The sequence below is a fragment of the Saccopteryx bilineata genome, chromosome 11 (assembly GCF_036850765.1).
Source record: "Saccopteryx bilineata isolate mSacBil1 chromosome 11, mSacBil1_pri_phased_curated, whole genome shotgun sequence".
Taxonomy (NCBI): domain Eukaryota; kingdom Metazoa; phylum Chordata; class Mammalia; order Chiroptera; family Emballonuridae; genus Saccopteryx; species Saccopteryx bilineata.
This window is the reverse complement of record NC_089500.1, coordinates 77,213,816-77,237,240: the sequence shown is the minus strand read 5'-3', so window position 1 is coordinate 77,237,240 and position 23,425 is coordinate 77,213,816. Positions and strand designations below refer to the sequence as shown.

At 46.0% G+C, this 23,425-nt stretch overlaps 1 protein-coding gene across 2 annotated transcripts in view; it reads left to right on the top strand.

Moving 5' to 3' along the window:
* SNX7 (sorting nexin 7) overlaps positions 1-21,607 on the top strand; it is a 74,457-nt gene extending 52,850 nt beyond the window's left edge. For both annotated transcript variants that reach the window (XM_066247235.1, XM_066247236.1), the window contains exons 8-9: positions 8,132-8,284; positions 21,180-21,607. In XM_066247235.1, coding sequence (XP_066103332.1) covers positions 8,132-8,284; positions 21,180-21,257 — 231 coding nt within the window. In that variant the 3' untranslated portion in view covers positions 21,258-21,607. The remainder of the gene's footprint in view (positions 1-8,131; positions 8,285-21,179) is intronic.
* The last annotated feature ends 1,818 nt before the right edge of the window (positions 21,608-23,425 follow it).

Sequence of the window (23,425 nt, the reverse complement as noted above, 5' to 3'; positions counted from 1 at the left end):
CCGTGTGATGAGAGGTTGATTCATAAATAGACGTTGAATTTTATTAAGTGGTTTTTCTACATCAACTAATGTAATTGTACGATTTTTCTCCATTATGCATTTAATGTGGTGATTCACCCTGAGAGTTTTTTTCTCATTTTAACCAACCTTGAAATCCCCGGGGTGAAATCAGCCTGGCGTTAGCTGGATGTGGCCGGCTCCGTCTTCTAGGACTCTTCTTGTATCTGTTTCTGAATGAGGCGGACTCGTCGTCACATGGGACGCTGCCAGCCGACCGGACCTTGTCAATTATAATTACACCTCACTAAAGCCGGGGGACGTGATCTGTAATCACCACTGCTCATACCAGAAATGTCAGTTTTCGGACCCGGCTCATGCGAGCCTCATAAATTTCTACACACTCGGACTAATTTGTGTGAGATTGTCATTATTTGTGACTGCAGGGGGAAAAAAAATAATAAAACCCTTCCTGTCAGAAGGGTTGAGAAGCAGAATCCTCATTAGCTTGTTTAGAGGCCGGGCTCAGTCCTGTCGAAGCGTCTTTAAATGTTAATTGTGCCGTCCCTGTGGCCTCCCTGCTGTCCCCGCACAGAGAGACGGGCACGGGGTGAGGAGAGGGTCCTTCCTTGTCACCACTCAGAGATGATCATGTCAGGGACGAGCGAGGAAGGAAGGGTGGGTGATTAAACAGCCGGCACAGGGGGTTCTCAGGGAGGCGAGGTAGCTCCCCCTCGACGGCCCCGCAGCGGGGACCCACCACGGTGACTGGGAAAGTCTGACCTGTGTCCCCTCTCAGCCCGGCAGCTCTGTCTGTGGAACGAGGCCGCGGGGAAGCTGCCTTCCCCGTCTGTACCGTTTGCCAGTGACACTTTGACACCACTGTTGGTAATCGTGGCAATTAACTCCCCTAGAATTATCATGCCGGGTGTATTAATTATTTATTCATTGTATAGTTCAGCAGTTAGGCAGATTTGCTTCTAACGCATGTCGTCATGACATGGGTAGTTCAAACATTTTTTTTTTTTTTTTTTTTTTACCAGAAGCGTTTACTGTCTTTGATAATTAGGGAAGTTGAAACACACACCCCAGTAGTTGAAGGGAGCCCCCTTTGCGGTTGGGGTAAGCTCTCATTTTAAAGTGTCATGTGAATATCACTGTTCCATAATATATTTGGGTTTATGTTAGTTTTTTTCTTTTCTTTTCTTTTTTTTTTTTTTTTTTTGACAGATTCAAAGAGAGGGACAGATAGGGCCAGACAGACAGGAAGGAAGAGAGATGAGAAGCATCAGTTCTTCATTGTGGCACCTTAGTTGTTCATTGATTGCTTTCTCATATGTGTCTTGACCGGGGGACTCCAGGTGAGCCAGTGACCCCTTGCTCGAGCCAGCGACCTTGGGTTCAAGCTGGTGAGCCGTGCTCAAACCAGATGAGCCCGCGCTCAAGCTGGTGACCTCGAGGTTTCGAACCTGGGTCCTCCACGTCCCAGTCCGATGCTCTATCCACCGCGCCACCACCTGGTCAGGCTGGGTTTATGTTAGTTTTAAAATCTTTTTCCATGTTGTCCGCAAGGTATCTCTCACAAGACGATGCCATGTTTATTCATGACTTCGGCAGTGCTCCGGGCCAGCCCCGAGTGTGACCGTGGGTCTAGGAGCACCAGTTTGAGAGACAGGCCTGACCGTCTCCTCATGGAATGGTACCAGCATTGAGAGTTAAGATTTGCTCCTGTGAAGTCAGGGTGTAAAAAACTGAGTGAGAAAAGAAGGAAGAACGTGCCCAACCAATAGTTGTTATACAAACTAATATATTTTCTAAACGCCAGTCACTAATCTCTGACAAAGAAGAAGCTCTAAAGGCCTAAGAGCACGTCTGGAACATCATGGGTCTTCTTAAATTAAATTGCTGGACGAGTTTTTTGGTTCCTAGGAAGTGTACCCTGAGGTACCTTCAGAGTTGCAGGAAAATATCCGTTTGCCCTGTTGTTTTGGGGGTTTTTTTTGGAATTTTCCGAAGTTGGAAACAGGGAGGCAGTCAGACTCCCGCATGTACCCAACCAGGATCCACCCGGAATGCCCACCAGGGGGCGATGCTCTGCCCATCCGGGTGTTGCTTTGTCGTAACCAGAGCGCCTGAGGCAGAGGCCATGGAGCCATCCCCAGCGCCCAGGGCATCTTTGCTCCAATGGAGCCTTGGCTGTGGGAAGGGAAGAGAGAGACAGAGAGGAAGGAGGGGGGAGGGATGGAGAAGCAGAAGGGCTCTTCTCCTGTGTGCCCTGGCCAGGAATCGAACCCGGGACTCCTGCACGCCAGGCCGACGCTCTACCACTGAGCCAACTGGCCAGGGCCGATTTGCCCTGTTTTGTCTTTTTATTTTACTGTTCCGTAGTCAGCAAGATACTGATCCTCCTTAGGTTACCCTGGAAAAGTGGACCGACCAGACATGGTGACCCAGTTCCCTCAAATGGAGGTAATGTCTGGACCGCTCGGCTTTGACCACCTGACTTAGAAACGGGCACGAGGGTGTAGACTCTGACCAGGCTGCGTTGTCCAGTCCGGCCACCAGCACTCAGTCCCGTGAGAGTGTCTGGACGCCTTCTGAGCTGCTGCTAATAACGGGTCTCTTTATTTCCCGGTGGCTGGTGACCCTTCCCTACGCAGGATCTCAGTAAGGGGTCCCCTGACATAGGACACGTGACCGAGCCGGCACTTCATGTGTCCTGTGTGTGTCAGGACATTTATGAGGCCCGTTCATAATTCCTTTAGGGTGCCGCTCTACCCTGCCTGTGCCCGGTGGTGCTTCAGTCCTAAGCATGTTGCTGACGCATTATTCAAAAACAATCCTCAGAAAGTAGATCCTTTTCTTTCCTCCTCATGTTACAGGTGAGGAAACTTCACCTGTCAAGGGACTGACCTTGTCTAAGGTCACACAGTCCAGATAGGACTCCAGAGCCAGGCTCGAGGCCAGTGACCTGGAAGTGTGTGGGATTAGGACATCGTTAAAAAGGAAGAGCCAAAAAAAACCCCAGTTTATTTAATAGCCTAGAAAACTGTCATTTTATGGGAATGAGTATTTTTAAATTTTCAAAGGAGCCACACCACTTTGTTGTTGTTGTTCTAGAAGGAATCCTAGGGCAATCGAAGCATTAAAATACCAACTTGAAAACCTGGATGATAATGAGGAGCCTCGCCCCACAGGTCAGAACTGCCCAGCCTCTACCCTGAGGTGCAAAGCAGCTTCTCCGGGCGGTTTCCTTCTGGCTTTAATTCTCTTCCTCGGAAAAACAGCTCTAATGTTTTATTATTTCCAATACTCTTGCTGTGCTGGCAAGGGACTGGTGAGGCCACGTCCCCGTGTAAGGCTGTGTCCCCATGCTCCGTGCCCAAACCACCCGAGCTACCACTGCAGCGAGGTCACTTTGCAAGTGTCAGAGCTCACCTGTAACCTTGACTTCTGTCGACCTCCAAAACTTGTTGGGTGCTCTGTATGCAAGTGAGCATTTTGAATCTTTACCTGGAAGTGCAGCTCACCCTGTAGGACCCTTTCCGTGGCCTGAAGGTCTTCATTCCCTGTGTCACCCCCGCCCACCCCCGGCCCCGGCCTCCAGTGAACCTTGTCAGCAATGCAGACTTCTCCCCCAGTGTCCACATCGAGCCAGTTCCTGAAGTCCACTGATCCTGCCGCGGTTAGTCTTCCTCCTCTCAGCACCCCAGCATCGGGGAGGTGGTTGTTACAGCTGCCCCCACCCCTTCCTAACCTTCTTCAGTGACTCGACCTGCTTCTCTTAAAATCCAACACCCCCCCCCCCAGAAACCTCTTTAAGACCCGGCAACGGCTGGCCTCTCTTTCCTTGTCTCCTGCCTGCTCCCAGGGGATCCCCTGCTGACACGCTGGGTCCGAGGATCATGAGCCATGTGGTTCTGCAGAAACTCCGAAGTAAGCATGCTTCTAGCACATTCTCCTGCGATTTGCTTTACATGAGATGTAAAACACCTTTTCTTCATCCAACTGCATTGTTATTTCTTCCCTTAAGCACGGGTTCTTGAGGGCAAGCTCCTTTCTCTACCCGCCCCCACCCCCACCCCACCGCCCCCTCGTCCTGAAGGCAGACTAGACGCCTAGGTGGGTGAGCAGGAATGAGCCGGTCCTTGTCATGGTTTTTCCTTGTGTCCCCATGGTTCCCATTCAGGTGGACCAGTCTCCTTCCTTCCCTGCCTGTCTCTGGTCACTGTCCCTGCGCACCTCTGACTCAGGAATCTGTCTGACGTCCGGCTCTGCCCTGGTCAGAAACTGTCCAGGCTCTGTCCGTGGCTCCCCACTTCCTGCAGAATCCGTGTCCCGCTCACTGTCATGTACCCCCTCCATTAGGGGTCCGTCAGCCCGCCCCGCTGCGCTTCCCGGCCCTCCCTGCCCACCTCCACTCTGCGTTCTTCACCAGCCTCCCCTGCAGCGCCCCGCCTCTGTGCCGCTGTGGGTGCCGGACCCTCACCCGGTCGGTGTCAGGGCGTCCCCCACCCCGGCCAGCATCAGGCCTCCGTCTGGGACCACCGAGACCACTTTCACTACCCCCTCCACCCTCCACTGCGACACGGATCACGTTCTGCTCCGCGTGTCAGCCTTGGGGCTGCGCTTTATATCTGCATGTGCGTGCTAGCAGGTTGCAGCCACCTTGAGGCGCGAGCCTAACGGGTTCAACCCCGAGAGCCACTGGCCGGCTCGCGCGGCGGCTCTGCCCGGGCGGTGCGGAGGGAGGACGGGCTTCCTTCCGCTCGGGCAGAGCTTAGAGTCAGTCTCCTCTCTGCCACGGGGAGCCAGGCGGTTTCTTTCATTTCTTCCTCCCGGTTTCCCTGCTGGTAAAAGGGAGATAAACCTGCCCAACATGCCGCACTGGTTGGTATGCAGACTACAGGGAAGGGCGGGTGCACAATGTGTGGCTTCATCAGTGGTCACTGTGGCGGGCTGCTGGTATGCATCCCCCTGCAGGGGCTCAGGGGTGGCGAGCGACACCATTCTGTGTGCCTGAACTCGCAGTATTGATGCTTTTCATTTAACTGTGTGGCTAATTTCTTGCTGTACATTGTCGAGGCTAAACATTGCCCGTGAGCCTTGCTGTTCAAAATGTAAATCTTTTTTTTTCTCTTGTTTCATGAGCTTACCATCTTTTATTACTTATTCTGGTATTGTAGCCTTTTACTGGAAAAAATTAAAAAAAAAAAAAAAAGGACTGCTTGCTGCTTCTGTTTCCACCAACAGAGGGCCAGAGAGCCTCCCGTGTTTGTGGAAAGAATTATTCAAGCTCTGATCCCTTTGGCAGCCTCTTCCGTGCTCTTCTCACAGAGAGAATGGGAGTTGAACGTCCTGCTCTCGGAGTTGTGGCACCTGCTGTGTGTGGCAGAGGGCTCCTCGGGCCTGGCAGGTGTCCACACCATCCTCCGCCATCCTCCACTCCCACGCCAGCTAACATTTTTTTTTTTTGTATTTTTCTGAAGTTGGAAACGGGGAGGCAGTCAGACAGACTCCTGTATGCGCCTGACTAGGATCCACCCAGCATGCCCACCAGGGGGCGATGCTCCGCCCATCTGGGGCGTCGCTCTGTTGCAACTGGAGCCATTCTAGCACCTGAGGCAGAGGCCACGGAGCCGTCCTCAGCACCCAGGCCAACTTTGCTCCAATGGAGCCTTGGCTGCCAGAGGGGAAGAGAGAGTCAGAGAGGAAGGAGAGGGGGAAGGGTGGAGAAGCAGATGGGCGCTTTTCCTGTGTGCCCTGGCCGGGAATCGAACCCAGGACTTCTGCATGCCAGGCCGACGCTCTACCACTGAGCCAACCGGCCAGGGCCCAGCTAACATTTATTGATGGTCTGTGTTCAGGGACTGGATGGGCCCATCTGAAAGTGTCTGAAGTTGCTATAAGCCAAAGAACTTGCTGAATGGAAGCAAACTGAGGACATCTAGTAACAGTGTGCTCCTCTCCGTTGTTAGAGAAGATGTAGTCCCGATCGTTCTTAATTTGAATTAGCTGTTCGTTCTGTGCTTGTTATTCATGAAGACTTTCCCCAGACTGGAAGTCATGGGCGGCTGGTTCAATGTGGAGGAAATACCTAATGTTTCTTTTTTCCTTTTCCATCTAATGCCTCTTTTCTCTTTTTCCAACCAATATAATGATGAAATGATCAACACAAGAAAAATATACTCAGATGTAACCCCCCAAAATGTCAAGAATTGATCATATTTATGTAAAACGTATGCATCATCTTCCACATGGGTGAGAACAGGTTAAGAAACAGTACTAGACATTGACTTAAGACCTGGACCTGGCCCTAGCTTGTTGGCTCAGTGGTAGAGCGTTGTCCTGGTGTGTGGAAGTCCCGGGTTTGATTCCTGGTCAGGGCACACAGGAGAAGCGCCCATCTGCTTCTCCACCCCCCCTCTCCTTTCTCTCTATCTCTCTCTTCCCCTCCTGCAGCCAAGGCTCCACTGGAGCAAAGTTGACCCCGAGCACTGAGGATGGCTCCATGACCTCTGCCTCAGGCACTAGAATGGCTCTGGTTGCAACAGAGCAATGTCCCAGATGGGCAGAGCATTGCCCCCTGGTGGGCATGACAGGTGGATCCTGGTCGGGCGCCTGTGGGAGTCTCTCTGCCTCCTCTCCTCTCACTAAAAAAATTTTTTTGCCTGACCTGTGGTGGCGCAGTGGATAAAGCGTCGACCTGGAAATGCTGAGGTCGCTGGTTCAAAACCCTGGGTTTGCCTGGTCAAGGCACATATGGGAGTTGATGCTTCCAGCTCCTCCCCCCTTCTCTCTCTCTCTGTCTCTCTCTCCTCTCTCTCCCTTTCTCTCCCTTCTCTAAAAAAATGAATAAATAAAAAAAAATTAAAAAACAAAAAAATCTTAAAAAAAATTTTTTTTTAAATACCTAAACCCTGGTGGAGTGGCTTATTTCCAAAGGACAACATAGTGGAAGAGGAGAGGGAATCAGCTGAAGATGATGATGATGATGGCAGAGGAGGTGGAGGCAAATGTGGTGTAGTGATGGTGGTGGTGGTGGTGGTGGTGGTGGTGATATGATAAAAGATAACAGTCAATAGACAATTGTCAGGCACTGTGCAAATCAATGTTTGTTATATCATGCAGTTTTTTAGAAAAACCCCTATGTGATAGATATTTTTATCTGTATTCATTTTGCAGATAAAGAAACTAGGGCTTCCATAGGTAGCCTTACTCAATGTCACATCACCTGTAACAGCCAGAAGTGGAACTTACCCTGGGCTGAGCCTAGCTTATAATTAGTCTCCAACCCCATGCATGCCAACAAGGCTACGCACCCCTTCTCTGTCCTAGAAAGGCTTGATAAATGTATGCTGACGGCTGGCCACAGGAGTAAATATAAAGGGATATGAAATATGTGTAAGTATATAAATACTTACATAAGTACAGAGATGCCAGATGTAAAGCTGACATTGATGGATTACATCGCGAGCTTGGTGGTTGAGGCGGTAGGAGGTGTCAGTGGTCAGTGTCTCACTAAGCATGTCGTGGAGGGGGGGGGCGGGGTTAAGCGTCGGGGAAATTGAAGTGGAACCCGGCCTCTGTTCCCTGTTATCGGAGTGCAGCTTGACTGCTGGACCCCTTCGGTCTTCTGATGGGCCTCTGTCTTCTGTGTGGAAGTTAGACCATGGCAGTTAATTGAGCGTTCTGCAAAAAAAAACAGTTGAAAATTGAGGACCAGGAATAGGGGAGCCGAAGCCAACCAAACCGTGTCTTTTACCACGAGCACTAGCAGCGCAGACAACGGGGTAATGAGAGCATCTGTGTGGAAGAATCGTGTTCCTGTTTCCTTCATTCATCAGGAGAGATGCTTAAGCGCAAGGTCGGAGGAAGGGAGGGAGGGCAGCTCACGTGCTCACTGCAGGCCCACTCGGACCTCCACGCCGCCTCTCTGACCCAACCTCCGTGTTCTCCTGACTTTAACTGGTCCATACACAGAAAATGCTGGTGACTTTTTTTAAAAAAAAGAAAAAGGTGGTCGTGATGCTTAGGCCGTTTTGGTATACACCGTCCGGCTCAGGCCCGATGGCTTCGTGGCGCGGCTGGGGCGCGGAGACCCACGCTTCTCTCTCTGTCTGTGTCCCCCCAGCTCCGGGAGGAGATCGGGCGGCTGGAAGACAGGGCCGAGTGCGCCAACAGCGCCCTGAAGGCGGACTGGGAGCGCTGGAAGGAGAACATGCGCAACGACATCCGGTCGGCGTTCTCGGACCTGGCCGCGCGGAACGTGCGCTATTACGAGCAGGTGAGTGGTGATCCCGGGTCACGTGCTCTTCTCTCTTCCTTCCTGTCCACCCTCTGTGGGAAGACGCTGTGGCAAGGAGGGAGCAAGCGTCACACGCAGGAGCCTCTCGGTGGCTCGGTGCCCGGGGACGTGGGGGTGGCGAGGGCGGCGGGCCCTTCCCTTGGCCCCACCAGCCCCTCGCCCCGCGTGCCCGCTGAGCCCGACGCGTGGGAGAACACGCCACCACCGTTGTGTTGGGTTTGTTTTTCCCCTCGGTTTTTTGTTCTGAAAGAATTTGAATTCCTTCAAAGCACTTGCTAATGCTTCCTAATGCTTCTCCTACTTTAGTGCCTTTTTCCCCTCCCTTTCTTCTGTAATGAAGGGAGGGAAATGTGGAAACGCGGTGGTTAGAGGGAGCTGCAGTCAGTCTCTGTGCTGCCCCCTTGTGTTCCCGACAGCCCAGCCTGTCCTCTGGCTGTTCCCGCATCAACCAAGGAGCATGCTATTCTTTTAGGTCTTCTTTTTTTAGTTTATTTCAATTATATATATGCACATATATTTGTGTGTGTGTGTGTGTGTGTGTGTGTGTGTATACATATATATTTAGTCCAGGAAAGAGCTTAGTCATCATTTTGCTTCCCAAATGATTATTGTTATTTTTAAAACTAACAGTTCCTCAAGCAGTTATTATTTTAAATGCACTTTATACTATCACTTTCTTCATCCAACGTAATCTAAACGTTTTCTAGAAGGTATATGTTAAAACATATATCTTTCACCTGATGTCTGGCTGACTTCTGGAATGTATGAAATTGATACCTTAGGAAACCTATTTAATGCTTTGTAGTCTATAGTATTTGTCAGTTTCAAGGAACTATCAAATATTGTATAGTTTGGAAGACTAGCTGACACTTGGAAGATGAACTAGCTGACGCTTGGGAGATTAACATTCAACAAGCGTTATGCTTGAGTGCGGAGTGCCGGAGACAGTGTGTGAGTCCCAGAGAGACCACAGCGGGCAGACAGACACACCCAAGGATTGTAATGAAGTCGATCAAGTTCCAGGACAGAGACTTCTCAGGGACATCTAACCTAACGCAGAGAAAGGAGGTGGTGGGCGTTTAGCGGCTGTGCTTAAGCTGACACCTGACTGATGACTAAGACGGTGCCTGGTAAGGATGGGAGAGAGAACACATTCAAATAATGGCGGTGCTGATTGGAGGGCGAAGGAGGTGGACTTGAGTTGGAAAGTGCAGCTTGGGTGGGTGGGTGGGGAGGGGACACAACACTTTCCCTGACCTGCTGAGGGTTTCTGGCTGGTTGGGAAGATTTAACCACCAGAATTGAAGAACAGAAAAACACTCCATTTGACTTAAAGCTCTTTGTGACACCAGAGCCTTCCCAAGGAAGTGCAGAGCAGGGGAGACAGATCACTTTCACACGAGATCTGGTGACATGTGGACGGTCATGTGGAAGTGTGACAGGTCCAGGGGGCTGAGCTAGTCAGCTGGGGGAGACTTCACAAGGCCTGTTTGTCCGAGTCTTCCCGGCATCCCCTTGGTGTGGTCTCTGGGTGTGGGGAGGGCACCTCTCACAGGAGGGCTTTTGGACCTGCCTCGGGGGACAAGGGTTGGGGGCAGGTTCCAGTGGCCCTCACACTCCTTCAGATTAAAATTGTCACTACGCCAAGGTGCCACAGTTTGGGGGTAGCATTTTTCAAACCCCAGGAGGCTGAAGAGGGCCTCATCCGTTTGCTCTTGGGTGGTTCGTTCTAAGGGAAATGAGAAATGCCACTTGAAGAGTGTTCAGCAAGCCCGTGATACGGTTTTTCAGACTTGCCTTTTAGGAAGCTCACTGGCCACATAGGGGTCAGAGTGGACCAAAGTGGGATATGATGAAATGAGTTAGGGGATGAGTTAGGGTTCCTCAAGTGATGTCTTTTTTAATAGGTGGGATGGGAAAGATCGTTTTGTATAACCCCATTAATTTCTTATTCTACATTCACAACCTTAAGCAAATTCAAGTATCTAAAAAGAATTCCCCATTAAGTCTCAGATTTTGAACTGATTTAAAGTTATTTCTGTTGAAAAAAGCACATTTACCGCCACGGGCTTTATTACCATTTAACGATTTAAACCACAGAAATATTCACCTCTCTTTGACAAGGGACCCTGTTCACTCTGGCATTGGCAGGGTCATTTGACAGGCAGCTGAAATCATTCCTAAGGAAATGCCTAGAAAAGTAGAGTATGCCATAAATTATAAGTGATTATGGTAACAAACCGCAAGTATATCAGGTTATAAAAATCCGATGACAGTTGCACCTACTGTATTTTCCTTCAAATGATCGGGTCTGTGATAGAGTTCTAAGTTAGGACTGTTTATTTTTTTAAAAGAAAATGTTCACAGCCATCCTATAGAACTCCCAACAGAAATATTTGATTTTGGTGATCTCTTTCACATAAATACATACTTCTGTCATTCTCATAGATTGAATTCCATTTGTACAAAATGCTGTTTTCTCAGAAACAGTTCAGTTAGCTCCACGTGCCACATTGCCACATCGGGAATTTTGTTCTTCGCAGCACTTGACATCAGTGTGTTAAGTGTTTAGCACTTTCCTCCACGTGAATCGTATTTCTAAATGTTACCGGATGTAGAGCAGGTGTGCGGCATCTTGGCTGTGTGACTGCAGGACTCCTTGTTTTCTTTATTAGAACTTGAGGAAACCCCTACAGCTCTAGTTATTTGTTTTGTTGTTGTTGTTGTTTTCCTGAGTAACTTCTCAGGGATTAGCACATCAGTCCAGGCATCATTGGAAGGTTGGAGCCCTCAAATCAAGGCATCCTTTTTTTTTTTTTTTTTTTTTTTTTTGTATTTTTGTGAAGTGAGAAACGGGGAGGCAGAGAGAGAGAGACAGACTCCTGCATGCGCCCGACCGGGATCCACCCGGCATGCCTACCAGGGGTGATGCTTTGCCCATCTGGGGTGTTGCTCTGTTGCAACCTGAGCCATTCTAGCACCTGAGGCAGAGGCCATGGGGCCATCCTCAGTGCCCAGGCCAATTTTGCTCCAATGGAGCCTTGGCTGCAGGAGGGGAAGAGAGAGACAGAGAGAAAGGAGAGGGGGAGGGGTGGAGAAGCAGATGGGTGCTTCCCCTGTGTGCCCTGGTTGGGAATCGAACCCAGAACTTCCACAAGTTAGGTCGATGCTCTGCCACTGAGCCAACTGGCCAGGGAAAATCAAAGGACCTTGATTGGCACACAGACAATCCCGTGTGCCTAAACCAATCACTAACTGCTGCCTGTCACTTTCCCTCTTTGAAATATCTCAGATATACAGGGAGGTGAGATGGTCCAGAGTTCTCCCATTCCCTTTGTAAATTTAATCACATTCTTATAGAAATATCCCCTTTTTTTTTCCCATCAACGTTTGCAAAGATAAACCCCCAAAGGGGTTTGTTTCTAATGTGGTAGATGAAATGCAGTATAAATACTTGCCTCTGGACTTACTTTTATGAAGTCAGAATGGTCACAGCTTATGTATGACTTAGAATTTAAATATCAAAGTGGTAGAGGAAGATCAGATTATGAATATAAGGGATAGAAGCTGGTTATCATATTGAAATCTGCTTAGCTGTGTGAATTTACTTGGAGACAGTTGACATCAATAATACAATATCTTTGGCATTACTATTATGCAAATAAAGTTGAGTAGATAAAATGAGGCTATTCCCATTTTGTCCTGTACATGTATCCACAGGACACATGGATGGAGGATACGTTTATCACATTACTTTTTTTGGAAAACGAGAGTGACAAAACATTAAAACCCCGAAATCTAATTGAACATGAATAATTTGTTTCAAAGTACGTTGGTACCCAGATAACCAAAGACGACAATTTGCTGCTATAACAGGAAGGGGGGCTAAAACCATGAAATAAGACATACCACATAAAGTGCGTGGACGTCTTCTAATTGTTCGCCAGTCGGTGCAGAAGTGCGTCTGTTTTTGTTGCTGGTGTTGATGACAGTGAGGAGGGTAGTGGTGATGGGCAAGAGATTTGGGGAAGAAGTGACCCTGGGATGTTTTCCAAATGGAAAGACTATCCTCTTCGAAAGTTTCATTTTAATACCATAACCATGGAAACAGAACGTAATGTTAACTTTTGCCAAGCACAGCAGTTTGTTGTGAGGTGACCATTTAATATAATACTTAACCTGATTTATTACTTAACATGATTTATTTGGAGACTTGTTTCACAGCCTTATTTTTTTTTTCTGGTTGTCAAATTCATGCATGCGCCCTCAGAACAAACAACATCGTCAGCCCAGCGAGGCACTCTGATAAATAATGAAGAAATAAAAAGTGCCCATCACCTTTCCTCCTCGAGGGGTCCGTTTAAATACAATTACAGAAAAACAATTCGTTCTATTCACGGCAAAATATTTTTTAATGTCGGGTGGGCCCTTTCTGACTGTGTCAACATGAGACCATGTGGTTACATCACCAGGTCAGAGGTCACTTCAGTTCAGAGGCTGTGGGCCTTGTTTGAGAACGTCAGGTGCCTCGTGTGAAAACCACTCATTTAAGATTCTGTTAGCGTCAAATCCCTGTGCCGAGTGAGCCCTACGGAGCATCCAAATTCAAACTTAAATCCTGCTATTAGGAGGTTACAGTTGATTAGGGAAGAATAATAAGCATGCATATTTTTCACTGGATTAACACAGCTTTGCAGTGTATTAAAATTTTTCATGGAAGAGTATTTAAATTCATCTGATTTGCCCGAATTGAAATGAACAGACTGGATAGAAAGGTGCCGACATTCCTGAACAGTACAACTCTCTGTACCTACAGGGAACTCTAGGGTGTAGAAAACAATGGTAATGTGTGATACTTTCTGGAAGGAACATAAAAGAAAGATGTAATGACCAGGGTACACCATCTAGCCAAATGAAGAACCCTGCTAATTTCTTTAAAATCCAAGTCAAGCCTGACCAAGTGGTGGCGCAGTGGATAGAGCGTTGGATTGGGATACAGAGGACCCAGGTTCAAAACCCCAAGGTCACCAGCTTGAGCAGAGGCTCATCCGGCTTGAGCGCGGGGTCGTTGGCTTGATCGTGGGATCATAGACATAACCCCATGGTCACTGGTTTGAACCCAAAGGTCACTGGCTTGAAGCCCAAGGTCGCTGGCTTGAGCAAGGGGTCACTCGCTCTGCTGTAGCCCCCCGGTCAAGGCACATATGAGAAAGCAATCAACGAACAACTGAGGAGACTAAGGAGCCACAATGAAGAATTGATGCTTCTCATCTCTCTCCCTTCCTGCCTGTCTGTCCCTATCTGTCCCTCTCTCTGTCTCTCTCTCTCTCTCTGTGTCTCTCTGTCACACACACACACACACACACACACATACACACACACACACACACAATCCAAGTCAAGCTATTTATGGGCCATTTGAAAGTTAAAGCAATTTTTTAAAAAATCATTATCATAGCAGTCTGTCCACAAGCAACGGAGGAGCACTGATTATCCTGGAAATTCTTCAACGATTGTTATTTATTGAAAAATGGTTTTCCTCGTTATGTCGGGGAATGGGAAAATAAATTCTAGTGAAAGGATTACTTATCTTAAATTCAGTGGCACCCCACCTACTTCGGACCATTCTGTAAACGTTGTGACTGTTTGAAACACCCTGGTCCACGTAAAGATAGCTCACCCCACAGCACGGTAACTCTAAGAGGTTAACCTGTATCAATAATCATTCTGGTGAGTGGAGTTTAGATTTCTGCCTGAAACGTCGTTCTTTGCTAAAAGCCCTGGGAACCGTATAAACATTGGGCGTGGTCCTCGCCTCCGTGACTTCGAGGAGGAGCGAGGGGGCATTAGCCGCCCAGGCTCAATTCCATCCGACCAAGAGGAGCTGTTAACAGACATGAGACGAACCCGGGGAGGCGAGGGAGTGCCAGGTGAGGGCAGAGGAAGGAACCCCTGTCCATTCTCAGTCACATTCCCCGGAATGTAGCCATGCAGCTTTTTATAAAGATTACAGAAAAGTTAGTTGTCATTTCAAAGTTCCTAAGAGAGGATAATAAACTTCTAATCTGTCAAATAGAGGGGATGACACTCCTGCTGTTACCTCCCCTCCACACGCAGTCCTCACAGCTCTTTTGGAAAAGAAAATGAGACAACAGGTGAAATGCTCCAAAATAATGCTCTTAAACATCATGGCGGCCCCTCAGTAATTGTCCAGCGATCCCAAGGTAAATGGGTTCCATGGGTCGGTTTTCTGGACTTTTTTTTTTTTTTTTTTTTTTTACCATTTTTAAAATTGATTTTAATTTGTTGTGTTTATACAGTTACCAGTATACCCCCGAATATATCTCCCTCCCTCCCCCCCCCCTTGTTCTCCTTGATACCCCCTTCGCTTGATGTTTGAAGTGTGCAGTACTTGACAGACAAGCTAGGACTAGATGGGATATATAGCAAAGGTATGAGTGGAAGAGAGAAGCATTCAGATTTTGGTTCTTGGATTCTTCCTATAAAGATGTGCAATGTATTAGACCTTTTGGGACCTCAGTTGTCCCCAGTGTAAACAGGACAAGTGGGATGAATGCTCTCCGGGGCTCCGTCTGTCTTGAGCAGATCTCGAGTTAAGAGATCTAGACTCACAGTGCAAAAATAATAAAGAAATGGACCACAAGATGGCGTCTGCAGCTAGCGGGTCCTTCTGCGTTCCTCCTTCGGCAGTCAGTTCAGTATTTGCAGGATCGGTTAAAAGGCATACTTAGTCCTCATATTCTTGAGAGAAATGTAAAAAAGTAATCCTTTAGGAAAAAAAAAGATGCAGATCTCATTATTTTTAAGTTATTGATATTTCTAAAATGACAAGGTGGCAGGTGATTCTTGGGACGCCTCATTTAAAGACTTGGGTGGAAATGAAACGCATGCATAATGTTGCAGAAATAATGGAGGGTGTTTTCCTCTGGCAACATCATCTCTGATTTCTTTCTGGGTTGATGACGTTTCATCATTTTAAAATAGGCTGCTCCTGAAAGGTCTCGTTACTGTTTTGAATCTCAGGTTTAGGGGGTAAAAAAGCAATTGCTAAAGCGTCGCCCACCCCGTTTCCCTCATTGTGGGCGTGGTCTGCAGTTCTTACCGTGACCTTGATTATTCTGCAGTGATGCTGGCTTTTCATGTAGAGACGGTTGCATATTTTAACTTCAGTATTTCTTCAAATATAGGTGATGTCATCTGTGCCCGAGATCCTGTGAGACAGGGTTAAAATACTGAGAGAGGACACTCAGGTGTGTTCTCACTCTCAGTTTATGAAGAGAGATACAATGAAGGGTGTTCTTAGATTAGTGGGGAGAACACAGCTTTTGCCTTCCTACGGAAATTTCCGGTTTTAAAAGAAATACGGGGCAAGGTTTAGCTTTGATCACATGTTATAATAACGGGTGTCATTGTTGTTTTAGGCAAATGTATGATTATTTTACTTTATTTTCGCAGAGCTATAGAGATGATGTTTCATTAATTTGACTTATGCAATAATTTGCATGAAACTGAATTGTCTTTCTCTAAGTTTTATTTTACCATTACAGTGTACGTTCAGTATTACTTTTGTATTAGGTGCATAGTGGTTAGACACACCCTTGACACAGCCTGTCCCCTGATAGTTCCAGTACCCACCAGGCACCATTCACGGTTATCGCAAACTTACTGACGACATCCCCTGTGCTGGACTCTACATCTCTGTGGCTGTTGTGTAACAACCGACTTGTACCTCCTAACCCCCTTCACCTCTTTCACCCGGTCCCCCGACACCCTCCCCTCTGGCCACCCTGAGTCCGTTTTGTGTATCTATGAGTCTGTTTGGATGAAACTAAAATTTCTATTAGCTGTTCCATGAACAGGGCCTCAGCATGACCTGTAACTTGACCTTGGTGTGGTCACTTGGTAGCTTTGGACAGAGGGTAACTTGTGACCTTGAGCTGAGAGACCTTGAAGACTTAGTTCAGTACCCTCATCTACGAAGCGCTAAAAACAGTAGCACCCACATCCTAGGGTGTGAGGCTGTCTGTCTGTCTGTCTGTCTGGACGTAGGTATATGTGAGTGTATGGAATAGAATGAAGAAAGATGAAGAAAAAGCCTGGAAGTGAAATTAGATATTCCGGGTAAGTCACTAAAATAAATGATTCAGAAGCTTTCAGACTCAGAAATATTTTTTTCTGGAGTCCCAGCCAGCTTATATCCCTTAAGTCACAACCACTTTCCCTTGAGCCTGAAATTGCCAGCCCAGAAAATAATTTCCCGAGGTGCTCGCTAGACAGAGAGATGAGATACATACACGCCGTCCTTAACTCGCTGCCGAGCACATCGCAACGTTTCGATAAACAGACACTCCCGGTGGTGACAGTGGTCGTTGAAAATAGTGTCTCATTTGTTTAGGAATCTTTGGAAATTCTTTGTAATGATCATTATCTTAGAGATCTCCCAGACCAGCCCTGGCCGGGTGGCTCAGTGGGAAAAAGCGCCGTCCCGGTGTGCTGAGGTCATGGTTTGGATCCCCCGGTCAAGGCACAGATGAGAAGCAACCGGTGAGCATACAACTATTGATACATGGTGCAACTAAGTAGGACACTGAGAAGATGCTCCTCTCCCTCGCCCTCTCTCACACGAAGGGAAAAGTTAAAAATAAATAAATATCCAAGACTGAGGAGAGAGGTAAGGTTTTTACACGGGCTGCCTTTCCATGTCTTGTCCTGCCCGGCAGGGCCAGGCACATTTGTAAATTGCATGTGATCCCAACAAGCCCTTGGAAACCTGCCCTTTCAGTTCTAACATAAAACTTCATGGGCACACGCAGCCCAAGTCCCCTATTGTGGGACGGTGTAAACAGGCCCAAAGAAGGACCGAGCTTTGCCGGAAGTCTCACGGTGTGTGTGTGAGGGGAACAGGACCTCTTCACCTGCCACCGTCTTGGAAAACAGTGACTCTTCAATGTGGAAGTTTCCCTTGGAAGCTCCATGGTATGTATCTATCTATAGAAACACTGTTTTTGTCCTCGTTTCTCCTTTAGAAAACTTAGTCCTCTTCACCTGGGGGGGGGGGGTGAACGCTCACTTTATGAGAACCAAAGGGACGTTTCCCTTCCCCAGCGGCACAGTGCACCACCTTTGCAGAAAGAGCAGGACGTTGACTGACTTTCAAAAGTAGTTTGGGAATTCCAACCCGTTTTCTAAATATTCTAACGCGTGTGTGTAGGAACGAGAGGGCTCGACTTGACCTGTGGGGTCTGTTTCCCCTCGCCCTGGCTCAGTCGGTTCCCAGTCGGTTCCCAGTCCTGCCCGTCACAGAGAAGCTACAGATGGGCCGTTGGCTCCCTTCCCCGGGGAAGGTGCCCTGGGTCCCCGGTTAACAAGGACGTGTGAAGAGCATGCTCTCTGGTACCCAGCAGCCTGCCTGAGAGCATGCAGGGCGTGGTCACTGGCCAGGGCTCCCCGCTGGGAGAGACAGGGGTGCTGGAAAAAGATTGCTGGACTCTACTGGTCACAGTTTTCTTGACTAGAAGACACAAGTCCTCGACTTCATCGTGGTATCGAAGCAAATAAAATAGGATGGGTGGGGAATTATGACACATTATCCAACTAGACGTGGAATTCCTGTTGCCTATTCTCTGAGGGTCATGCGAGAATCTAAAGCTCGGCATAGCTGACGGGCTCCGTGGGCTGTGACTCTTAACTCTGAGGGGTTTGAGCTTGCTTCGTCAACTAATGATTTAAAGGTGGAAAGAATCAATTCCTGGATAGATAACCTTTAAAAAAATGATATATATATAATTTACAATTGTAAGCAAACCTCACATTAGGTTTGGAGACTTTTTGTTGTTTTGATGATTCTTTCTCTCCTCCACATATGGAAGTCCTGGACTCAGTAGATGCTGAATTAAATTGTTTGTGTAGTAGAAACCATCCATTTCTTGAGTTTTTAATTTATTTCTTTCATAGTCAGAAAAGCAAGAAGGAGATTGAAAAGCATTAGATACTATCTTTCATTATTTTTACAGAGTTTCACCCACATTAACTGGATACATGTGTAACAGGTTAATAGTAAATACTGGCAGAAGGCTACAGTGAACATAGTTATTTCGTTAAAAAATGTGCTCCCAGAATTCCCTGGTCAAGGGTCAGCTCCCAGCTCTGCATGCAGCCAAGCAACCCGGCTCTCAGCAGCCTGAGCCAGGGTCAGGCTGTTGGGGCAAAACACACATTTACGGAGCAGTGGAAGTCCACTGGCGACTATTCAGATTGGAAAACGGTTTTCGTGATGACCAGTGCATTGACATCAGGAGGTCAGAACGTTCCTCCCTGTCATCATCTGCATTGACTGAGCGCTTACTGTATGCCCGGGCATGGGTTCACTCAGCCCTCTTCAAAGGGTGTAAGTGTTCCTGGAACTACCGAGCGAATTTCCACGAGGTGAGTATGGATTCTGTGTCCACGTGCTCAGTGTGATCAGTCTTTGGTTTTTGTACCTTGGGAGCATTTCTGTGTCTTCAGTTTTCTGGAAGGGTTTGTGTAGAATGGATAAAATTTCTTCCTTCCATGGTGGATGGAGCTCACCAGGGAAGCCAGCCAACTGGACCTGGAGTTTTCTTTGTGGGAGGATACTTAACACCAAATTCAAATTCCTTTAGGTTATCTGTTTTTTTCTGGAGTGAGTTTTGGTCATTTGTATTTTTCTCCTTTATCTGGCATTAATTCTCAGTCTGGTCTTTTCTGTTTTGTTTTTTCCCTTGGGTTTAATTTGTCCTTTGTATAGTTTTTAAGATGAAAATGTAAATCATGTATTCAAGACGTTTCTTCATTTCCGGTATAGGCATTTAGTGACTATAAATTTGTCTATGCACTGCATTAGTGGCATCCCCAAAATGTTTGATATGTTGTTGTTTTCATTTTTATTTATTTGAGAATACTTCTAAATTACCTTTTGATTTCTTCTTCGACACAAGGGGTTATTTGTAAGTGTCCTGTTAATAGTTCAATTACTTGGGGGTTTTTCAGACCTCTTTTTGTTACTGATTTCTAATTTAATTCAATTACATTCAGAGAAGAACCTTCCTGTGACTTGACTGCTTTTAACTATACTGAGGTGACTTCTGTAGTCTGTTATCTTGCTATTTGTTTTTTATTTGTTTCAACTTTCCTTTTGCTCCCATTTTCCAGGTTGTAACTTCTTTTGAATTAACATACAATTTTGCATTATTTCATTCTAGATCTTTTCTTGGCTCATTAGGTTTGAACTCTGCATTTTATTATTTTAGGTGTTACTGTCAGGCCTAGTGGAGGTATCTCATAGTCTGCCTTCAAGTAATATTGTAGCAAGTCACCTGTCATTTAAGACAGTGCAATTAGTATATTCTTCCCTATCTTTCTCCTGGTCTTTATGATCTTTTCTCATACATTTTCCTTATGTCATACATATAGTGTAATTCTCATAAGATCTTGTTACTGTTATTAATTGGGTAGTCAATTATATACTTCTCACAAAAATTAGGGGATATGTCAAAATGAATATGAAGCGATAAAAAAGGAAGCATTTGATTTTTTATTATTGCGCAAGAACATCAGAAAAGCAAACGACAAGTCAAAGTTTGTTGGATTATGCAAATGAGATGCAAACCAACTTTGATCTCATTGGTGGAAATGCACTGTTTACAAAAGGCTGCAAGTCCTGGAGTGTCTGCACGTTCCCTGATCCCCTCATTTTTGTGAGCAGTGTATTGATATTTTAAATAGATTCAGGGAATACCGTGCTCTGTATGGAACTGTGTAGTTGCCAAACCTGTGCTCTTCATTCCTTTGCATGGGTCCTTCTTTCTATCTGGTCTCCTTTCTTTTCTATGGTATAGGCTTTTTTTTTTTTTTTTTTTTTTTGTATAAAATCATTTTGTTTGGTCTGTTGGTGATAAATTCTGCAGCTTTTGCGAGTCTGAAAATATCTTTATTCTGCTTTGTTTCTGGGGGGGGGGGATTTTTTGCTGAGCATAGAATACTCGGTTGACAATATTTTTTCTTCTTCCAAACCACTTTCAAAAATGTTTTTTGTACTGTCTTCTCGCTTGTATTATTTTAGACGAGGAATACTGTCAATCCCTATCTTTCTTCCTCTGTATACGAACACACAGATTATTAATATTACTCTGTGGATAAACTTCTCACAGGTAACTGAGACTAGTATTAGAAGGATCAGCCCTAAGTGACATCACCAATAGAGGCCACATTTGTGTCTGCATGTCTTCACCCTCTGCGGTCTCTTCTGACCCTTTCTCACTTCCTGCGGCACACCGGTGACCAGGTTTCCCCTCCCAGTCCCGTCGTAGCTTCATGACATCATAACTGCTCGTTTTCTCGAGCACCTGCTTTATGCCAGGCATTCTGCCTCAAGATTTAGACAGATCACATAAGTAATCTATCATTAAGCTGATTTATAGCTGAAGAAACTCTAGTAGAGGTCGCTGACTTGTGCAAACTCAGTTGCCATTGTGGGGGTCAGATCTGATGTAGGTGTGGCTGAGCCTCCACTCCTCTCCCTGGATGCCTCACACCTGACTCCTCGGATCCGAATGGTCCGTCTCGTCCTGCGTAACTTAGTCAGGGAATAGTGGGTCATTTCAGCAAACGGGTCCCTGTCTAGTCTTAGTTAGTTATATGCTTTCCCTTTGTTGAGCCTTAGGTTCCCTCATTGAGAATTAAAATATGCAGAACAGGATGAGGATTCTGGCAAGCTGGTGGGAGGGGGGAGGAGGGCAGATGGCTATCGGGCAGCTTTGTAAAGACTCTTCATCCTTTTAACACTGCCCGTGAACTGCTGCTCATCTCCTCATGGTGTGTGTTTTCTACTCAGTGCCTTGCTACCTGGGAGGCCTTCCTTACGTCACAGAATGACCTCCACTCCAAAGAGCCCTCTGAAGATACGCTCTGATCCCATGGAAGACTTCTGTGTGACCTCTGGGAGACAGCATCCATTAGCCAAAGCTATTCTTTTTTTTGGATGGGTTGTATCCTTTATAAAGTGGATAAAAAAATGTTTCACACTGTCTGGAAAACCAACACGTTGGAACTCAGGTATTCCAGATCACCGATATCAATTAGGATATATATATACATATATATACATATATATATATATATATACACAGCTCTGTTTTAATTATGTTCTTAAATTTGTATGCCAGTAATGAGATACAGAGACTTTTTTTTCTTAAATATTTATCTGTGGAGCAAGCCATTTTAAATATATTGCAAAGACTCGATTTTAATAAAAAGTTTAATATGAAATGACTGGCCGTGGTGTGTTCTTTTTCGACGAGCTTCTGAAGCAGATTCTAATATGAACTCAGCAAATATTAACCAGTTGACTCTGCTTTCACCTCTATTTCATCACCATTTCCCCTGAAATATGATTCACTCTGGTACTAGGAATTTGAAGTAAATATAAAAAGTAATTTAATAGTATTAAGCATAAATGATCACTGTTTGAAAGTTGGTTTGTTAAAAGGAACTGTTTTCTACAACTTTAGAAAAAGTACTAAAATAGATTTAAATTTATTATTTGACTTATTAGTTAGAAATCATTATACAACCATAGTCCTACTGGGGTTTTTTTTTGGGGGGGGGGTATTTTTCCGTAGCCTTCACAACTCATATCTAGCTTTTGTTTTTTAATGAACACAGTGTATATCAGATTTACTCTTCATTTATTTATTAAATGTCCATTATTTGTAAGGCATGATTTATAGTGATAAAAAGACACATATCATTCTCTAGACTGATACCCTAGTAAACGTGACCATACTAAGTGATTTCATATGTATTTCCTGGCTGTATTTAAAAACTGAATATGGCCTGACCTGTGGTGGCGCAGCGGATAAAGCGTCGACCTGGAAATGCTGAGGTCGCAGATTCGAAACCATGGGCTTGCTTGGTCAAGGCACATATGGGAGTTGATGCTTCCAGCTTCTCCCCACTTCTCTCTGTCTCTCCTCTCTCTCTCTCTCTCCCTCTCCCTCTCCTCTCTAAAATGAATAAATAATAAAAATAAAAACTGAATATGTTGGTCATTGACTATTTGCTCATTGTTGGAAATAGATATTTCTCAAGACTTGGAGTCAAGCCTGAGATATGGGTCCTGCATGTTATATTACACGCATGATTTTATCATTTGGCTATTAGTCCTTACATAAGTGTCACACACACACACACACACACACACACAAACTAGACAATTAAAGAATCTTAACTGAAACAAGAGACACAGAAGCACATCTATCAATACCAAATGAAACGTTTTTCTTAAATGCTGGTATGTGTCATTTTTGAACCATTCGCAATAAAGACTCCATTTTCTGTGTTTGCTGACTGCACTGAGCCTCTCCTCTCCCCTTCCCGTCCGACCCCCGCCATGGACAGCTTTGCTCAGACAGCCGCGGAGTGCGCCCCCGTTGGGTTCTTCGAGGAAGTTCAAACCGTACAGCCTGCTCTCTGCGTGGGATGTTTCATCACCCCAGAAAGACACCCCATGCCTTTTGGCTATCACTCCTTGCTCTGCCCCCCAAATCCAGGCCAAAAGAGCCCCGAATTTGCTCTCAGTCTCTATTTGCCTGTCTAAATTTACCTATTCTAGATAACGTCATATTCATGGAATCACATAATACACGATCTTTTCTGCCTGGCTTCTTTGATAGAACGTTTTCAAGGTTCATTCGCAATGCAGCATTTGTGAGTACTTTGATTTCTTCTGTGGTCAAAAATAATCCATTGTATGGAGATGTGACATTTAGTTAATTAAATATATATATATATACATATATATATATATATATATATATATATGTATATATATATATGGTCATTGAAGAGACCTTTGGGTTGTTTTCAGCTTTGGCTTTTATGAATACCGCTGCTACAAAAGTTGGCGTGTAGGTTTTTGTGTGAACACGTGTTTTCCTTTCTCTCGGGCCTGTACCTAGGAACGACATGGCGGGTTGCATCACAGCTAAATTAAACCGTTTACGGAGCGACCGGCCGTTTCCAAGGCAGCTGCACTGTTTTACATTCCTGCCAGCCAGCCGTGTGTGAGGTCCCGATCTC